The sequence below is a fragment of the Schistocerca piceifrons genome, chromosome 2, assembly GCF_021461385.2.
Source record: "Schistocerca piceifrons isolate TAMUIC-IGC-003096 chromosome 2, iqSchPice1.1, whole genome shotgun sequence".
In the NCBI taxonomy this organism is placed as follows: domain Eukaryota; kingdom Metazoa; phylum Arthropoda; class Insecta; order Orthoptera; family Acrididae; genus Schistocerca; species Schistocerca piceifrons.
Genome location: NC_060139.1, coordinates 697,418,717 through 697,434,139, shown reverse-complemented (window position 1 = coordinate 697,434,139; position 15,423 = coordinate 697,418,717). Strand labels below are relative to the sequence as shown.

The window sequence follows — 15,423 nt, the reverse complement described above, 5'->3', positions numbered from 1 at the left end:
GTGACTGCAATATGCAGCTCAGTTCACGGAAACTTCTACAAACTTTACCAGATACTCCGAGCACATTCACTGTACTGTTTCTGAGATTCGCAATTCCAACGAATAGTGAATGTGGTCTTCCGATGATAACGAGAGTCAGTAATGCAGACGCAGGTGGCACCTACATAGCCCAGTGTCTGTCACACGGAAATGGCAGCTCACTGAGCTGGGACATCGTCGCTTTGCTTAAAAGCGGATGCATGAACGACTCACCTGCACGGACTGGGTGTTTTCCCACGCTGCTCCCAGCAGGAGAACCGTTGCCCGGAGACGGCGGCCAAACCCGGCCATTAGCATCAGCATTAGCACTAGCGCCGCACCTGCCGACACGTCAGCCGCTTCCTGCCTTCCTGCCCGACTCGTGACTTCCCCCGCACCAGGGGAGACAATGACGCGCGCGCATCACGCACCTCCCGTCACGCGTCGTTGAAGGTCGTGCCTCTAACTCGCCCTCCTGGCGTCATGCTTCCTTCCGCACAAAGGAAATAAACGACCGTAAACATTATTTTTCTGAACATTCATCTGTATTAGAGCCGTACCGAGTGGGTGGCAAGATAGACCCCATAATAGCACAGGCATAGAGGGGTCGTAAAATCTGATGACAGAAGAAGAAAAAAGAAAAAAGGGGCCGGTTAAGAGCTAACCGGGGGAGGTACGTTTGTTCTGCTACGTCTCGTATTCCTGTCTTTTGCCTTTCGCTTGGCCCGCGACTACTCGAAGTCGTCAGCGTCATTACGCTCGAGTAGCATCAGACACAAACGGCTGCTTTCGAACATACGTCTGTTGCTAACTGGTGGAGGAGCGGGACATTAGTGCTTAACGTCCCGTCGACAACGAGGTCATTAGAGACAGAGAACAAGCTCGGATTAGGGAAGGATAGTGAAGAAAATCGGCCGTGCCCTTTCAAAGGAAGCAGCCGGACATTTGCCTGAAGCGATTTAGGGAAACCATAAAAATCTAAATCCGGATGGCGGGACGTGGGTTTCAACCGTCGTCCCCCCCCCCCACCCCCCCATGTGTGTCCAATGTGCTAATCACTGCGCCACCTCAACCAGTGGTAACATCGTACAACGGAAAACAGTACGCTCGTTCAACTGCTGTCGCCTGTACACCTCAGTAATATTCAGCAATGCAGTTCTTGGTGCAACTTCGCTACTGTATTGCTTAATTATGCGTGAACGGCCGTCCAACAAATACATCTGGTTTTCTTCAAACGCGACACTGTCGAGCCGGAACACATCACACTGATACAGAAAAGAAAGATGCCAAACATTTAGCGTAGGGTGACAAGAATGCCGCAGATTACGACACCAATATCATGAAACTCCCCCGTCACCACAATGCACCCTGTACACACTCATCGAAACAACACAGATCCGTCTGAATAGGACATCGTGCGTCTAGCTCATTGTTTCACAGAATTTTACTTATTTTTTCATCAGTCTCAGTTACGTCACATGTTGCTTTTTTGTGATCAGTGAGCCGGCCGGGGTGGCCGAGCGGTTCTAGGCGCTACAGTCTGGAACCGCGCAACCGCTACGGTCGCAGGTTCGAATCCTGCCTCGGGCATGGCTGTGTGTAATGTCCTTAGGTTAGTTAGGTTTAAGTAGTTCTAAGTTCTAGAGGACTGATACCTCAGAAGTTAAGTCCCATAGCGCTCAGAGCCATTTTTGTAATCAGTGGCTTCTAGAAGACAAAGCGGTCATGGAAACCAAGTTGATCTGTCACTGTCCTCTGAACCTGAGTTGTAACTCTCGCGTACCGTGCAGAAATATCTTCATTCAACACAATGTACAATGTCCGCCACGGTAGTTGCGCGGTCGGCGCGGAGGGATAGTAACCCAAGAGTTCTCGGTTCGACTACCAGCCGGCTCAGTGAATTTCTCCGTTCGGGGTTTGGCTGTTGTGCTGTCCTTACGTTCTTATCGCCATAACTGACACTACACTGTTCAGATAGCTGCATGGGCGCGTGGCAAATGCCAAAAGGTTGAATCTTTTCTTAAAAAAAAAAGCACAATAAGAAAAGATATCTTGACGGAAAGCAACTTAAGAGAACCATTGTATGAAAGTAGGATCGTATCTTTTGAAGAATAATCCATAACTGAATAACTTGAAATGGAAGACGACTGCACTCACAGACTTGAGGGCTCCAGCAATTACTATCGTGTCCAGCTCGACTTCTACCAGTCCTCTATGTTGTCTCATTGCGACAGAAAAAAAATAAACCACGACTAATTGCGTGAGTTATCTGTAGAAATCCGTTAAAGTTCCACAGTATATCAAACTATAAATTCCAAAATGGCTGCACACTGAAACCGTATAAGTGCGGCTTGTATCACACGCAACCCGTAGAGTAACAAGTTCTTCAGGTGCCGAAAAACATCTATGTCCGAAAGTAGGAACTCACAATAATTCACACACGCGAAGTAATGCTTATTTCACCGCTCATCAGATAAAACTTTCTCCTAACAATAACACAGCCTGACCGCTTCCAACGGCGCCCGAAACTACACTCCCCTCCAAATTGCCGCTGTTCAATCAGGAAATCTCGGTCAAACTCATTGACATCATACTACTGAAGGTGAAAATTGCTAAAATTCTTAATTTTAACCTTTTACGGGCATATGATAATCAGATCACACGAAAATTTTCCGAGAAATATTATGCTGTTATCAAATGGTTCAAAGGGGTCTGAGCACTATGGGACTTAACATCTGAGGTCATCAGTCCCCTAGAACTTAGAACTACTTAAACGTAACTAATCTAAGGACATCACACACATCCATGCCCGAGGCAGGATTCGAACCTGCGACCGTAGCGGTCATGCGGTTCCAGACTGAAGCGCCTAGAGCCCCTCGGGCACTCCGGCCGGCGGTGAGAGCTGTGTTAGTGGTTGATATTTAGTGCTCAGTCTAAGAAAGTTTTATCTGTTCTTTAAAGCATCTCTTGGTGTTTTCGAATGCCATCACTTGCTACGGCACAGTGCTTCCTGAGTTCATTTCTTGTTCGAATGTGTTCAATAAATGTCGTCCAGCCGGCCGCTGTGGCTGATGGGTTAAGGCCCTACAGTCTGGAACCGCGCTGCTGCTACGGTCGCAGGTTCGAGTCCTGCCTCGGGCATGAATGTGTGTGATGTCCTTAGGTTAGTTAGGTTTAAATGGTTCTAAGTTCTAGGGGACTGATGACCTCAGATGTTAAGTCCCATAGTGCTCAGAGCCATGTGAACCATTTGATAATAGTGCTCAGAGTCATTTGAACCATTTTTGAACCGTCGTCCGAGCGATATGGCGAAGTTGATCGCCCCACAGGAAAAATCTCTCTGCTGCTGTGAGTGCAGTGCTGCTCGTCCCATGCGGGAATCGCCCTCCCACCACTTGCGGCCGCTGTATGCATTACACCAGCCACGCTGGAGTCGGTGAGCGGGAATTCAAATCCGCAGATACTGGTGACGGAAATGTCCCGTCTCAAATATAATAGCAAAATTGCAGGCGCCTGCTTAAGAGGTGACTGTGGACGTGTGCAGTACGGCGGCGGCCCTCCGCGTCGGCTGCTATCGGAGGAGTGCCCGCTGGGCGAGCAGGAGCGCTTTCTGCGGCGGCTGGGCTGGTGGGACGCGGGGCGGCGCGCGCGCCTCGGCATCGACCCCTGGCTGCAGCACGCGCTGCGCTTCCGCACGGGGCCCGCCGCCTCGCCGTGCGCCGCCGGGCTGGCGCGCGCCGGCCCGCTGCTCGTGCTCAAGGGGCTCGTCTTCCCGCAGTGGCGCCGCCGACACGTCGCCCTACTCCCCGGCCGCCTGCTCATCTTCCCCGGTGAGTCAACAAGCAGAACTGGTACTTTTTGCAGACGACATTATAAGGCATCCCATTAGAGAGAAAGCAATAGACGAGATGGTTAACGATGTTTCTCAACGAATTATTAGGTGATTCTCTGAACATCAACTCTTCCTAAAGTTTGAAAAACACATTATATTCAGTTCTGCACAACAAATAGTCATACAGTGCGGTGTCGGTTGTGATCGATTCATACTCCTAGGATGCACAAAACGAAAGTTTGGTGCCCAATAGAATGAGGAACTACCCTGAATGATCTTGAAAATTAATCGAAAACAAGGATACTGCGCTCCAACGGAAAACGTCTTATTTTAATGAATCTTAATAGGGGTGGCCTAATTAAGGAAGGCACAAATGGGTACCACACAACTCCCATAGACATATTAAGGGGAGTAGGGGTCTTCTTGCTATGAATGGAAACAAGATGAAGTGCAGTCTTTGAACGTGGAAGTTACCCACTCACACCTTAAAAAGAACCATTAAGAATCGGACAGTGGAATACAACTCGAAGTATATCCTTGGCACATGTGGGTATGGAGGATAAAACACAGTTAAGTTAGTACTCTGTGGACACAACCAGTGACTGTGTAAGTCGTTGATTAAGTGTAGAAAGTATTGAAAGATAACAATGAACACCATTGAAACTTCCTGGCGGATTAAAACTGTGCCGGACCGAGACTCGAACTCGGGACCTTTGCCTTTCACGAGCAAGAGCTCTATCAACTGGGCTACCCAAGCACGACTCAGGCCCCGTCCTCACAGCTTTACTTCCGCCAGTACCTCGTCTCCTACCTTCCAAACTTTACAGAAGCTCTCGTGCGAACATGCAGAACTAGCACTCCTGAAAAAAAAGGATATTGCGGAGACATGGCTTAGCCACAGCCTAGGGGATGTTTCCAGAATGAACACCATTATATTACCAAAATGCCCATTGAGAGCAACTAGCTGGATGCATAATTTTATGATCACGGACCCGCCTACTGAGGAGAGTGAGTTAGGTTCGTTTCTAAACTGCTTCGGCGGGCGCGACGATGTGCCATCTCACCAATCCGTCAGAGCGTACATAAATAGGCTGGCGGCAACAACGGCTCGAAGATATCATTTCAGCCCTCCTATAGAGCTTCGACTTGAACTACAGACATCTTCCAAGCTGTAAAAAGGCTCGTCTCATCAATCATTTCTCCTGCTGTTGCAATTTCTTTCCGTCAATCTATCTGAGAGACACTCTAACTGTTCGAGATGTAGAGGGAGAGTGGCAAAATGTTAAAGAACACATAGAAAGTGCGGTGTATGATGGAATGGCAAAAAGGAAGAAGTTAATTGAAAATACATGATTAAGGTTTTGGAACGATAATATCGCAGAGGTCGTTGGAGAAATAGATAGAGCCCACAAAAAAACTGCTGCAGAATAAAACATAAGGAACTGAAGAGGGGAATAAGCAAAACTAGAACCAAGCCAAACAAATAATCAGTCCAACACACTAACAGTCATGTGATCACCTTATAACTGAAGTAGAGCAAAAAACATGATGGAGCCAAACTTTTGCTTATAAACTAATGAAAACTTCAATAGCGCAGTGAAAGTTACTGCATAGCTAAATACAATTAGCGCGTATCAGTGGAAATAATTTTATAAAAATCGTGGCAAATAGAAAATTCAACACTGAAGAGATGATCGTATTATGTAATATTACTGCGGATTCATTCACAACAGAATTACTGGAAAAATTTTTGAGAGATATGAAATACGGGAAAGCATATGTACCATATGGTATCAATACGAAACTTTTAAAATGTGCTTCCCCTTTTGTTATTTTAGATTATTATTTTCACCTAATGAATGTTGAACTCGTGAAAAGTACCATATTCTAGGAAAGACCGTGTAAGAAAGGAGGATATTAGGTTGGTTCAAATGGCTCTGAGCACTATGGGACTTAACTGCAGAGGTCATCAGTCCCCTAGAACTTACAACTACTTAAACCTAACTAACCCAAGGACATCACACACATCCATGCCCGAGGCAGGATTCGAACCTGCGACCGTAGCGGCCGCGCGGTTCCAGACTGTAGCGCCTAGAACCGCTCGGCCACTCCGGCCGGCCGGAGGATATTAGGGATCAACAAGATATTTATAATATTAATGAAAAGATTGAAGAAACTAAAACATTGTGGAAATATCACCTACAAATAATGAGTGTAGAGAGAATCCCACGTCAGGGCGTGCTGTACCACCCAAAAGGAATAAGAGATGTGGGAAGACTCAGAACGAGATGGCAGCGAAAATAAAAATAAACGCAAATTCCGAAACCTTGAAGTGCAGAAGAAGGATGAGAATTTATTAATGTTTCTGGATCAGTTCACTGTTTTCTTACTTGCACCACATACTTAAATGAAGTTCTTCGTTTTGTAGTAAAGCTGTCTTCTTGATTACAAAGTTTTCATTTGGATCTAATTTCGAATACCAAGTCGTCTTCCTTTAGACAGAGTGCACACACCTCTTCCATACAGGGATGTGCCCAGATGTGTGAGATGTTCCAGTTGGATTTAAATACATTCCATCAGAGCTTCATACAGTATAAAACATTTGGTAAAACATAGATGTGAAAGTCTGTGGCCGTCGCAGTAGTAAAAGGCAAGACGATATTGAATGGTTTCTTCAGGGTACACATCTGCTGAAAAGGCAAAATAATCTCCAAATTTTTGTAGTAAATAGCTTTTCTTCTGAGCCATAAATATCAGCCAATGTGAAAAAAGAATTAAAAGAGCTTCTGTCTGTTAAGCGAGGTACACGTCACGTTTATTGAACACGATGCACACGAACAGCTTACACAAAGTACAAGTCAGATGCTCTGGAACATGTCCAGGCGTACTTGTCGGTGAACAGAAAGTGAGAATTCCACCAACACAATAAACCGCAATTATTAATGTGGCAGTTTTCTGGTAATGGTATCGTCTCATATTGTAAACAACTATCACTCGCGAAACCAACGTTTTGGCCACGTTTACAGTAAGTGTAATGACCCAGAAGAAGGCCACTGTGTTCGAGTCCGAAACGTTGGTATCATCAGTGACAGTTGTTTTCAATATGGGGCGGTACCATAACCAAAAAGCTTTCGTGTCACCTTACTTTGCTTGCGGAAACTTACAAAATTAAACCGGTACAAGTCGGTAGGACGTCGACGGCGGAGGTGCCGGATCGTAGGGTGAGGTTATAAAGCGAGCAAACACATGGATGTGCCAGAGCTTCACTGCGCTCGTCTTATGCCACCTCGGAAACCACAGATTCGCGCCAGGTGAGCCTACTTGGCGTCAGGCTGTGTCTGCAGCGCAGATCGCCGCTCTTACTGTCGATTGTGATGTTGCGAGGCGAACCATGTCGTCGGGTCACTCTCGCAGTCGCTGACGGATACAGTAGTGTTGAATTCTGCGCGCTGCACGGGTACTGTACGGAAGGGAACTAATAGCTTGATGTGAATATAGTGAATATTGTTGCTTTTTTTCGGACTTTTCAGTGCAGGAGACTCGTAGAACATTAAAATTAAAAAACCGTTCACGAGAATGCCTGACTTGTGCTGGAGTACTCCGGAAGCAGTCACAGCTGTGCAGTCAGTGTCCGAACGCCGAAGCGGAAACTCGGTACTGGGCGCCGCTAACACTGCAGAGGCCCGCTTGTAGGGCAAGGTCTAACGCTTATTCCCCACAAGTAAACCACCGATTTTTAAAGCATCGAACTCGCATGTATAAACCAGCGTCAAACGTTTGATAAACTTACAGATCTGTTAATGTGCTAATTTGCCTTTAAGGATGAAAGCGAGGTAAAATTGGCTGAAGTTCACGGGAAGTAGCCAAGTGCTCTCATTATGAAACACTGTATGAATCTAAACTGGGTAATTAATGCTTCATTTTAGGCAGAAGTTAGTTTTTCACTCATTTCAATGCTTATGACGTCATATCTCCTGAAATATGTGTCGCACACTGATATAGTTTTACAAGAACATTCAGTAGTATATGTGGATGCTGTATGAAAACTGTGTTGCGAATACAGTTAGTAAAAAATCGTTCAAATGGCTCTGAGCACTATGGGACTCAACTGCTGAGGGCATAAGTCCCCTAGAACTCAGAACTACTTAAACCTAACTAACCTAAGGACATCACACACATCCATGCCCGAGGCAGGATTCGAACCTGCGATCGTAGCGGTCGCTCGGCTCCAGACTGTAGCGCCTAGAACCGCACGGCCACTCCGGCCGGCTACAGTTAGTAGTAAGAACTAATAAATTAGAACGTCATGCCCTATGCTGAAGTTTGAGTGCGTGAACAGCAAAGATATTGTAAAAGATAAACATTTTTCCTTCCTTCATTTTGGATTGGGTGTGAGAAAAAGTTTCCCAACGGTTTGAAATTATGTGCAAAGGGTGTTGAAAGTCGCTAAGTGCTCTCATTCTCAAACACTGGATGAATAAAGTTACTCTATTTGTGCGTCGTCAGTAACGCTGCATCAGGACAAACACACAGTTTCTGACTGTAATACCTGTCTTACTGTGTTAAATTTTTTAAATAAGATTGTGCGTCTTAATGAGTAAAATATGACAGGATTTTAATTTTTTTTAAAGTCGGTCTATAATTACGCGAAATATCGAAAATAGAATTTTTGTTCCCTCTACTCTCAAACTGGTAGAAACGGACCTCGGGGAAGATCAGTTTGGATTCCGTAGAAATGTTGGAACACGTGAGGCAATACTAACCTTACGACTTATCTTAGAAGAAAGATTAAGAAAAGGCAAACCTACGTTTCTAGCATTTGTAGACTTAGAGAAAGCTTTTGACAATGTTAACTGGAATACTCTCTTTCAAATTCTGAAGGTGGCAGGTATAAAATACAGGGAGCGAAAGGCTATTTACAATTTGTACAGAAATCAGATGGCAGTTATAAGAGTCGAGGGGCATGAAAGGGAAGCAGTGGTTGGGAAAGGAGTGAGGCAGGGCTGTAGCCTCTCCCCGATGTTATTCAATCTGTATATTGAGCAAGCAGTAAAGGAAACAAAAGAAAAATTTGGAGTAGGTATTAAAATCCATGGAGAAGAAATAAAAACTTTGAGGTTCGCCGATGACATTGTAATTCTGTCAGAGACAGCAAAGGACTTGGAAGAGCAGTTGAACGGAATGGACAGTGTCTTGAAAGGAGGATATAAGATGAACATCAACAAAAGCAAAACGAGGATAATGGAATGTAGTCAAATTAAATCGGGTGATGCTGAGGGAATTGGATTAGGAAATGAGACACTTAAAGTAGTAAAGGAGTTTTGCTATTTGGGGAGTAAAATAACTGATGATGGTCGAAGTAGAGAGGATATAAAATGTAGACTGGCATTGGCAAGGAAATCGTTTCTGAAGAAGAAAAATTTGTTAACATCGAATATAGATTTAAGTGTCAGGAATTCGTTTCTGAAAGTATTTGTATGGAGTGTAGCCATGTATGGAAGTGAAACATGGACGATAACTAGTTTGGACAAGAAGAGAATAGAAGCTTTCGAAATGTGGTGCTACAGAAGAATGCTGAAGATAAGGTGGGTAGATCACGTAACTAATGAGGAGGTATTGAATAGGATTGGGGAGAAGAGAAGTTTGTGGCACAGTTTGACTAGAAGAAAGGATCGGTTGGTAGGACATGTTTTGAGGCATCAAGGTCTCACAAATTTAGCATTGGAGGGCAGCATGGAGGGTAAAAATCGTAGAGGGAGACCAAGAGATGAATACACTAAGCAGATTCAGAAGGATGTAGGTTGCAGTAGGTACTGGGAGATGAAGAAGCTTGCACAGGATAGAGTAGCATGGAGAGCTGCATCAAACCAGTCTCAGGACTGAAGACCACAACAACAACAACTCTCAAACTGGTACCGTGGAGTCGATACCGGGTTCTGGGTTACCGAATAGCGTTTTAGTAATGTAGGTACTACTGAGGTACTAAACCTGTTCCAAAATATGTGTGTTGGCATCAACGCTTACGCAGATGTAAAATATGCCTAATAACTTTCTACTTGAAACACCCTGCAAAGATAGACCAGTAGGGCAGTTGGGGTAGGAATGCTATCAGGTCCAGATATTAGTAGCCACAAGGGTGGTGCTCGTTGCTGCGCTTAGTAGTGAAATGTGTTCAAATGTTTGTGAAATCTTATGGGAGTTAACTGCCAAGGTCATCAGTCCCTAAGCTTACACACTACTTAACCTAAATTATCCTAAGGACAAACACACACACACCCATGCCCAAGCGAGGACTCGAACCTCCGCCGGGACCAGCCGCACAGTCCGTGACTGCAGCGCCCTAGACCGCTCGGCTAACTTAGTAGTGAGAGTAGGGACCAGTTTCCTAACAAATTTCCTAACAAGATCGCTTTTCTTAGGGGTATTTTGAATTTTCCATGATAGAAGTACAGAGTTTACAAAATGGAATATCCGATTTCACAAGACAAGCTTCTACATGAGTAAGGCCAGAAACTTAGCGTAGATTTAAACTTACTCCTCAAAACTAAAATTTACGTTGACAGCAGTTGTACGTTGCTGATACATTTGGCTGCTGGGGCAGCTAGTGCACTCGGTCAGCTTCTCGTTCATAACTAAGTGTACGTTTAGTTGAGATACCCACAACAGAGCAACAAAATGCGTTTTGTGTTCTCCGTTTCGACGTATGCACGTCACTTACGATATTGTGCGGCGTAATTTTCGTCGAGAGTAGGACACTGCACCTCCTACAGCTCAAAGAATTTGACGACGATGTCTGCAGAACCAAGGCACTGCTTGTTTACGTAAGGGGAAAGCCACAGTTCGCAACAGTATGCCCGTTTAAGATCTAGAGCGCATTCAACAGTGTTTTGCACGCAATCCACACAAGTCACTCGTTGTGCCAATTGAGATAGCCATTCCTCGTATGTGAATCTGGCTTGTTTTGTTGAGATGTCCGTGTTTCACACCATACACAATACAAATGAGGCGCTGAGAACCATAAGCGCCTGAAACACACCGTCGTCGATTTTGAGATTGTAGCATGTATGCATTCTCCTGACATCTACGGTTGTTATGTTTAACCAGCTTCCACTAAGCTGTTGGCCCACATTGTGTATATGACCATTTACAAAAATCTGTCTCATCGATTTCTCCGATATTCACTTATATATGAGCCCAAAGCATAATGTTGCTCTGCACCGTTCAATTGTTATCTAGCGTTGTCAATATAATTTACTATCTGCACCCTGTACTTACCCGCAGCACTTCGAAATCAAAGGTAAATCGGCAGCTTTAGCTGAACCTCAAGCCACAGAATGTCTTTAGTGAAAATGTTGGTAGTGAGGATCATGAAGTGATGGAATAGGTCATAATTATATGTATGTTGCATTTAGCATCTCTTCTTTATCTTCTGATTTCAGTTTCCCATTATTTACAACAATTAAAACACGCTATTATCACTAGCTTGTATATTGAAATATTGAGAATTAACACTAACATTACCGCCGAGGTGGCGCAGTGGTTAGCACACTGGACTCGCATTTGGGAGGTTGAAAATCGCGTCCGGCCATCCTGATTTAGCTCTTCCGTGATTTCCCTAAATCACTTCTGGCAAATGCCGGGATGGTTCCTTTGAAAGGTCACGGCCAACTTCCTTCCCCATCCTTCCCTAATCCGATGGGACCGATGACTCGCTTTTTGGACCCCGCCCCCAAATCAGCCAACCAACCATTAATAATAAATATAATCCTAAATATTAATTAATATTTCATGGCATAAAGTGAGTATATTATTTTTTCATAGGAAATGTAGGATGCTGAGGCCTGGTTATAAAACAACTCAGACCTTTGAGAATGATAGTTTGTCTTCAAATCTGATTTTCACAAACGTCTATTTTTCTCAAAACTTTTTGTCTGTGCTTTTGACCCTTGTGGTTCTCAGTGGCTCAGCTGATGAACGCCCTTCATGGTGCTATAACCACAACGTTTAGAGTTTTGTGAATTCATTCTGGGCGTGGACTATCCCAAGTTTGTATGCGCAAGGGTGTATAAGAGATATCAACGTAAAGCTGAATTGTTCTTTCGCAAATAAAAAGCATTTTTGTTCTACAAGTAAGTTAAAATTAATTCCAAGTCTCTATCTTTACTTATGCAGAAGATATAGACTCGTGAAATTGAATGAGTCTTTGTGGACGACACAGTGCACTGACTGGCGGTTAAAATTCTGGCCTGATAAGTATGCCAAGAGACATTAGCGCAGGAACTATAGCTGACTGACAGAACCTTTTGTCTCCAAATTTAGTCTGTCTGCAGAATGCGAACTTCAAGTTACAAGTTTTACGTGACAGTATAAATTTAGACTATTGCATGGCTGATCTGCAGTCGACAGAGCTGTATAGAGTTGATGCTATGAAATTTAATCAAAGTAAGCACTCAGTTCTTCGAGTGCTTGTTTCACATTAGATTTATTAAGTGACTGCTGAATTACCAAGAGAATTGTCGACGAGGCAATGTTAAGTAGCACAAACATAATGCATTCTTCGTAGACGACGTGCAAGCTCTGCAGGCTGCTAAAAGGACACTACGAATATACCTGTGGTTTAGGTAAATTGCACAATAGACCAATCAATTATGTTGCGCTTCAGTGTAAATGAAATGTTAATCTTATCAGAGAACTGACAGTGAGAACTGTCAGTGACTGGTGACGTATACAACAGTGAGATCCAGTAAACATTTCTATAGTTTCCAGAATGAGATTTTCACACTGCAGCGGAGTGTGCGCTGATATGAAACTTCCTGGCAGATTAAAACTGTGTGCCGGACCGAGACTCGAACTCGGGACCTTTGCCTTTCGCGGGCAAGTGCTCTACCATCTGAGCAACCCAAGCACTCACGCCCCCTCCTCACAGCTTTACTTCTGCCAGAACCTCGTCTCCTACCTTCCAGACTTTACAGAAGCTCTCCTGCGAAACTTGCAGAACTAGCACTCCTGAAAGAAAGGATACTGCGGAGACATGGCTTAGCCACAGCCTGGGGGATGTTTCCAGAATGAGATTTTCACTCTGCAGTTTCATTTCTATAGTTTACAGTCGGTCAGAAAAACTACTCTACAGAGGGAGCAACACCACTGATAGGCAGTGATAAGACCGCATACGAATCAGTGGTAGACGACACAGCGACTAGTTTTTTTTTTTTTCTTTTTATAACTAGCATTCTTTCGCCTTGGGTTGATGCTGTCATCCATGTCTTCGTATTTTCTCGCAACTTTTAATCTTCACATAGCTAGTACAATCAGCAACTTTGAAAAAAATATTTATAGCGTACATACTCTAATTTTTGTTTATCCCTGCAAATTCTACTTATTCCAGCAACAATTTAAACTATTCATGGATACATTGCATGTTCCACTACCATGTCCCGCACTCTGTGAAATATTTATGATTTTTTCTTGTCTTCTTCCCGGAACCTAATAATTACGTACTTAGGTTTCCATTTAATTTTCTTCATCCTCCCGTAATCATACATTTCAGATGATTCTAATTTCTTCTCCTCGACTTTTTCTGTGATCCACGTTTCTCTTGGAAACAGTGTTACACTGTAAACATGCAACTACAGAAAGTGTTTGACAATTCTGTGCTAATCTGTTTCCGATGTCTGCCTCACTTTGTCCAAGCTCTGTAAGTTTAGAGACATTTTTCCCTCTACTGTTGTATCTCCCATGAATTAATGTTTAGTCTGTCACTATTTTGCTTTCTACTTCCTCACTTATTAACCATTATCTCAAGTTGTGTTAATATCAAGCAGTGCATTCTATTCAACATTTATTCTATGTATTTACTACAGTCGATCATAAGTAACAGTAGACGTGATTCTGATCTTATCGCGCACAATATTTCTGTGGAATCTATTGCAAACGTCGTCACTAATGCCGTAATATCTACTAAGCTTAATCAGCATAATTCAAAATGTTCTTCAAACGTGTATAAAATCGGAGGTCCTTGGTTTCGTGAAGAAACTAAGTCCTTGAGAACTGATGTGTACAGAATATCTTACGACTGTGGCTGTAATTCTAGTAAATATCAACGAAATCAGTGCAAGAAATCCGCATGCCCCGACACTGGACCTCTGTATGTAATAAAATGGGTTGCTGTGACACAAAATTAATATTCCATACTTAAAGTTACTCGGTTACACAGATGCTTACTGAATTTGACAGTGGCGTTAATTTAAGCAGGCAGTCATACCCTTTCCATCCTGAAATTCTAATTTCACTCGTGTGTGGATTCGCCTAGTGAGATAGGCCACCCGCAGAGCCGCTTGCTGAATTCGTTATAGGCTCGAAATGGATGCGTAACAACCTACTGTTTTAATTGAAGCTTAGTCTGCCTGAGTGTACGCGCACCATACAAAAGTGGCATAAACGCTGTTAAAATGTTGCGAACTGAAACCGTAGATAAATACCTGGGATTACAAATAACTCGCGAGCCAGGAAAGCGGAAATTACAAAATGCAGAACCATTGCAAAACGGAGAAACAGGCGGCAAATAAAGCACGCAAATAACAATACCGAAGCATTTATATACCACGACAGCTGTGTAACTATACTTTGTTACGTAATTCTTTCAAATTTCTTGACATTTGTCATAGAACTGGCTCTGTTCTTTCCTACGCGCGTGTCGTAATAATTTAGCGTCCACGATGATAGGCAGGAGATGCAAGTTCTTTCACTCAGTCATCTCAATGAAACCACAAAACACCGTGTAACCTCTGTCCACCAAATACTTAGGGGCTAACCGAGGCTGCGCAGCCTGGACGAGCGGAGTTCAAACTACCAGCCCCCAAACCTATTTTAGAATCTCGTGACGTTCCTCACTTCAGAGAGATTACGGGGATGATTCCTTTGACCTACCTCGCCAATTGTCGGCCTATTCAATTATCACTACGTTTAAAAACGAGCAGCCAACGAGTCGGTGACCTCTGGCTTTCCTTTAATTTTTCTGGCCCTTTAAATTGCGGCACGATGGACTTCACGTTGTGAACGTTCCCACATACAAACTGAATATTTGTAAGTGGACACGTCATAATTCGATGGGGTTCAGATAAATAAAAGTAGGAAAGGTTCGAAGGAACTTAATGTTGATGGAGAACAACCACATACTGGCTCAATAGCAAATGTATTTTGCCTAGTTGAGGGACAAGATTATTCCGATAATCGTACTGAGTCAGTAAACATCGTAGAGACGCCAGAACGGCTTCGGTGACCACGTTTCGCGTGGTGAATTAGATTGTAGCAAAGTTTAAAAAAAAATGGTTCAAATGGCTCTGAGCACTAAGGGACTTAACATCTGAGGTCATCAGTCCCCTGGAACTTAGAACTACTTAAACATAACTAATCTAAGGACATCACACACATCCATGCTCCAGGCAGGATTAGAACCTGCGACCGTAGCGGTCGCGCGGTTCCAGACTGAAGCGCGCAGAACCGCTCGTCCACACCGGCCGTAGGAAAGTCGTATTGTCTGCCTGCGGCGGTCTGAATGGTTCTTCCGAAGAATT

General features: G+C 43.8%; 1 protein-coding gene across 1 annotated transcript in view; it reads left to right on the top strand.

The window, feature by feature from the left end:
* Positions 1–15,423, top strand: part of LOC124775757 — a 77,883-nt gene that overhangs the window by 48,543 nt on the left and 13,917 nt on the right. The window contains exon 4 of the mRNA XM_047250586.1: positions 3,563–3,848. Coding sequence (XP_047106542.1) covers positions 3,563–3,848 — 286 coding nt within the window. The remainder of the gene's footprint in view (positions 1–3,562; positions 3,849–15,423) is intronic.